This window comes from Hemibagrus wyckioides, linkage group LG06, assembly GCF_019097595.1.
Source record: "Hemibagrus wyckioides isolate EC202008001 linkage group LG06, SWU_Hwy_1.0, whole genome shotgun sequence".
NCBI lineage: Eukaryota > Metazoa > Chordata > Actinopteri > Siluriformes > Bagridae > Hemibagrus > Hemibagrus wyckioides.
In genome coordinates this window covers 43,810,690-43,815,316 of record NC_080715.1, presented here as the reverse complement: position 1 = coordinate 43,815,316, position 4,627 = coordinate 43,810,690, and the positions used below count along the sequence as shown (strand labels likewise).

Genomic DNA, 4,627 nt, shown 5'->3' with positions numbered 1-4,627 from the left:
AACCCGCGTGGGCTGCGCGCGCGCACGCTGAAGGGCTTTCCTCTCAAAACAGAAACCCAGCGCGCGGAATGTTACTGTGTATCTGTTTGGTTGCTAAGGGGCGGGGCTTGAGTGCTCCTTTTTTAGCTCGAGTGTTTGGTTGCTAGGGGGGGGCGTGGCGTAGCATTTCTAATGTAATCCGCTACTCCGTGTCTGTGTGTGTGTTTGGTTGCTAAGGGGCGGAGTCGAGGACGGTTTTTCGTTATGTTTTTGTTAACGTCATGGGGTAAGCCACTTCCGCGTTCCACGCGCTACTATTTAAGCTCGCTGATGCAACGCGACCCGAGCGCTTTAAGAGAAGGAAGGAGTCTCGAGCGGTGCGGAGATCCCGGATTACTAAACACAACAAGGTCAGTCACTACTCTAACTGCTTTAAACACGTACTTTAAAAAGAAACAAACGCTTTATTATTATTATTATTATCATTAGTACTCTCTTCTGTTCGACGCGAATAGAAACGAATAGGCGGTGACCTGTCACGTGCGCTCCGGAGAAGAAGTTCTGTAGAATTGTCTTCATTTCTATTTCCACTTTTAATCAGAATCGGTGCCGTGCATTTACTCAGAATTGCATTTATTCAACATGCAGTCAATGCAACAGTGTTTACATATCAAACTCGCACACACTGATGCAGTGGTCAGTAGGGTCCAGACTCTGAGACATGGAGAAGTAAACTCCAGGTGAGGGCATTAACACCTGCGGTAGTCAGTGGACACGCGTTTATGTCGCATATAAACACCACTGGACACAAACAAAACGATTAATATTAGTAGCAGTGTCTGTAACAATCTGCGATATGATACAAAACAGCGTGTGTGTGTGTGTGTGTGTGTGTGAGAAGTACTACAGAGAGACACCAAAAGTATTTTTCTTCAAAAATAATAAGGCTGCGAGATTCCTGGATAAAATCCTTAGGACTGTGGTCGCGAGCGCAGTGACGTCACAGTGTTTATGCAAACCGCCGAGTCTATAATGAAATGTAAATTTCAATGTATTATGATTTTAAGGAAAAAAAATATATATTTGTAAAAAGATGTACAGGTCTTAGCTTTTGACATCTGCTGAAGCTGGACATGTGTACAGATGTGGAGTGTGTGTGTGTGTGTGTGTGTTGTAGATGGGTTATTATTGTCACCCTGCAAGACTGCAGTGTGTGTTAGAATAGAGAGAGAGAGAGAGAGAAGGACGTGTGTATATATAAACACACATATTGAAATAGAAACACACTGCTAGTGCTTTAATCTTGCTGTGTGTGTGTACGCATGTCCCTTGTGTTTTTCTGCAGTGTAATGAAACTGAATTATTTCATAACTCTCTCTCTCTCTCTCTCTCTCTCTGATAGAGTGATGATGCCGAATCTGACTCCATTCGCGGGTTTTCCCGCCTCCACACTGAGCGAGCAGCTCAAACTGGCCGAGATTTTCAGTCTGCAGGCCACCATGACCCCCGGTGAGCTTACACACACGGGCAAGAGACCATTCAGCCTTCTGCAGAGCGAGGTACACACACACACACACACACACACACATATGTGAGCACAGGGACTGGAATAAAAGACAAGTCTCAGTTCCCACATTTACTGCAGTTTAACCTTCCATGCTCTTTTTTTTTTAATACAACAGCACCACCTAGTGGCCAAACACTAAACCTGCCTGTGTTTAAAATCAGTACACTGTTCTCAAAATATGTATCTCTGTTGCTTTTCAATCAGATGGCTGATGAGGAAGAGCGGAGGAAGAGGAGGAGAGAGAAGAATAAAGTTGCGGCGGCCCGTTGTCGCAACAAGAAGAAGGAGAGGACCGACTTCCTTCAGAAAGTGAGTGTGTACTAATAACACCATGCTCACCACAGACACCGACTCTTACACCATACTCGCTGCAGCAGAATGCTGCCTTCTGATTGGTTTAGAAAGGATTGATTCATTTTCTGTAGCAGCTCTGATGCTAGCTCCGGGTTATTTGTGTCAGTGTTTACACTGCACTTCCAACAACCAGCTTCATTTAGACGAATTTTGTTTTTAAAGAGATATGATCACTGCCTTAAAGACGAGCAGCGCTTTAACGCTTTAACTCTGTGTGTCCGTGTCTCAGGAGTCAGAGCGGTTGGAGGTAGTAAACACCGAGCTGAAGTCTCAGATCGAGGAACTGAAGCAGGAACGTCAACGTCTCATCCACATGCTCAACCTCCACCGTCCCACCTGCATCGTCCGCAGAGACAGCGTCCAGACCCCGGAGAGCGAGAAGAACCCGCTGCTGGAGCAGATCTCGCCATCGTGAGACGTTCCAGAGACGTCCAGAAGGACAGAGAGGAGATTTCACCATCAAACCAGATCACCTCAACAGACTAGACACTCAGTTTTGTCCTGAAAAGACTGAAAGATGAGTTTGAGATGGACATGAGGACATCTGGGAGTTTTTTTTTTTTAAACCACAAACCAAGATACCAAAAAAGACCATTTCCTGTTTTTTTGTGTGGGCTTAATTCATCGGAGACGAGACCAAGTCACTCAACATTATGTTATTTCCGTTTTTTTCCCACGACTGCCTAGGTGCAAAAAAAAGAGAGATTTATTTTTTCTCCCCAACCTGAGAAACAGGAGAAACAGGAAGTCTCATTTATTGGCTCTCTGGGACTGACACGAGACAGAGCTTTAAACAAAACTACTTTCACTTCCAAAGCAGACCTACTTCCTGTGGATGTTGTGGATTTCCTGTGACTATGTCTTCAAAACTTGACGGAGATGAGATGCACGTGCAGGAATGCGTGAAGTCTTCCATTTCTCTTGTCTTTTAGTCACAAGTTCTTGATTTTTTTTTGTTTGTTTGTTTGTTTTGTGCACTGACTTCCTTGTTTTGTATCCTTTGAAACAGGAAGCCACAGAAGTAGCAGCACATCTTGCCCCGAAGCATTTAACTGGACAATTATACGATATATATTGCGATCTTCAGCATGTTGTTGTTCATTGAGCATCATCATTACTTGCATTAGGAAGGGATCGTTCTTGGGCGTAAAAACAAAATTGCCGACTGAATGGTCATGAAGGGGTTTTATTACTGTGCTACTCTTTAGCCTGATGATGCAATCTGGAATGCGGCCACAAGCTAGTTAGCTAGTTAGCATGCTCGTCAGAAAGCCTCTGTGGTTCAGGTCGGCTAAAGGCAACATGTGCAATTGTTAAGATTAGCATTTTAGCACGATGTCTGGTTTTTGGGGAGGTAACTCGTGGATAAACGTGTGGAGAAATTATGACTCATGACTATATTAATGTACAAAACTCCGGCCAGCCACCAGATGGCGCTCTTGACAATGTTGTGTAGAGTCTTTTGTTTTTGAACGCGAACAATGAAGTTAAAGAGAGATTATAATATTTTTAGAATTTGCCATGTGTTTATAAATGTATACACCATTTAAACAGAGCTAAATTAATATTTATAAGCCTCAAAACTTTATAAATAGAACGACTTAATAATAACTTAATAAAGAGAAAACTCATGTAACTTTATCGCCCCCTGGTGCCATATAACAGTATCAGGGCTTGGTCGTATGTGTGTGATACCGAGCCCTGGTGTGTTTTTGTAATAACTGTATTATACGTGAATGTTTTTTTTTTTACATGATGTATTTGGTTGTATCAAATGCTACATGAAACACTTTTTTACCGTCACTTGATGTGAAGAATTGTTTGTGATATTATATTATACTTTTTTAAACAGATTTGCTGAGATCTGCTGTGCGGAGTCTCTCAGCTCCATGTGGAACTACTAATAATGTCTTTTGTTATGTTTTAGGAATAAAATAAATGAAAATATAGGAACATGAAACACCTGTGTCCAATATATGAAGTATAGCAAATTATAGGATAATGTAGAACATTAGATACAGTGCAGTATAGTACAGTATATTAGAGTATAGTATTGTGCAGTACATTGTGTATAGTCTAATATATTACAGTATAGTGCAATATATTAGAGTATAGTGCAGTGTATTAGAGTATAGTACAGTGTATTAGAGTATAGTACAGTATATTAGAGTATAGTACAGTGTATTAGAGTATAGTACAGTATATTAGAGTATAGTACAGTGTATTAGAGTACAGTATTGTGCAGTACATTGTGTATAGTCTAATATATTACAGTATAGTGCAATATATTAGAGTATAGTGCAGTGTATTAGAGTATAGTGCAGTGTATTAGAGTATAGTGCAGTGTATTAGAGTATAGTACAGTATATTAGAGTATAGTACAGTGTATTAGAGTATAGTACAGTGTATTAGAGTATAGTACAGTGCATTAGAGTATAGTACAGTATATTAGAGTATAGTACAGTATATTAGAGTATAGTGCAGTATATTAGAGTATAGTACAGTATATTAGAGTATAGAGCAGTGTATTAGAGTATAGTACAGTATATTAGAGTATAGTACAGTATATTAGAGTGTAGTACAGTATATTAGAGTATAATACAGTGCATTAGAGTATAGTACAGTATTTTAGAGTATAGTACAGTGTATTAGAGTATAATACAGTATATTAGAGTATAGTACAGTGCATTAGAGTATAGTACAGTATATTAGAGTATAGTACAGTAT

At 40.3% G+C, this 4,627-nt stretch overlaps 1 protein-coding gene across 1 annotated transcript; it reads left to right on the top strand.

The window, feature by feature from the left end:
• Window positions 1-292: 292 nt before the first annotated feature.
• Window positions 293-3,860, top strand: jdp2b (Jun dimerization protein 2b). Its single transcript, XM_058393536.1, has 4 exons — window positions 293-389; window positions 1,382-1,538; window positions 1,751-1,855; window positions 2,130-3,860. Exons 1-4 carry the CDS (start codon window positions 310-312, stop codon window positions 2,313-2,315), a joined length of 528 nt encoding a protein of 175 aa, XP_058249519.1. The 5' UTR covers window positions 293-309; the 3' UTR covers window positions 2,316-3,860.
• Window positions 3,861-4,627: the final 767 nt, after the last annotated feature.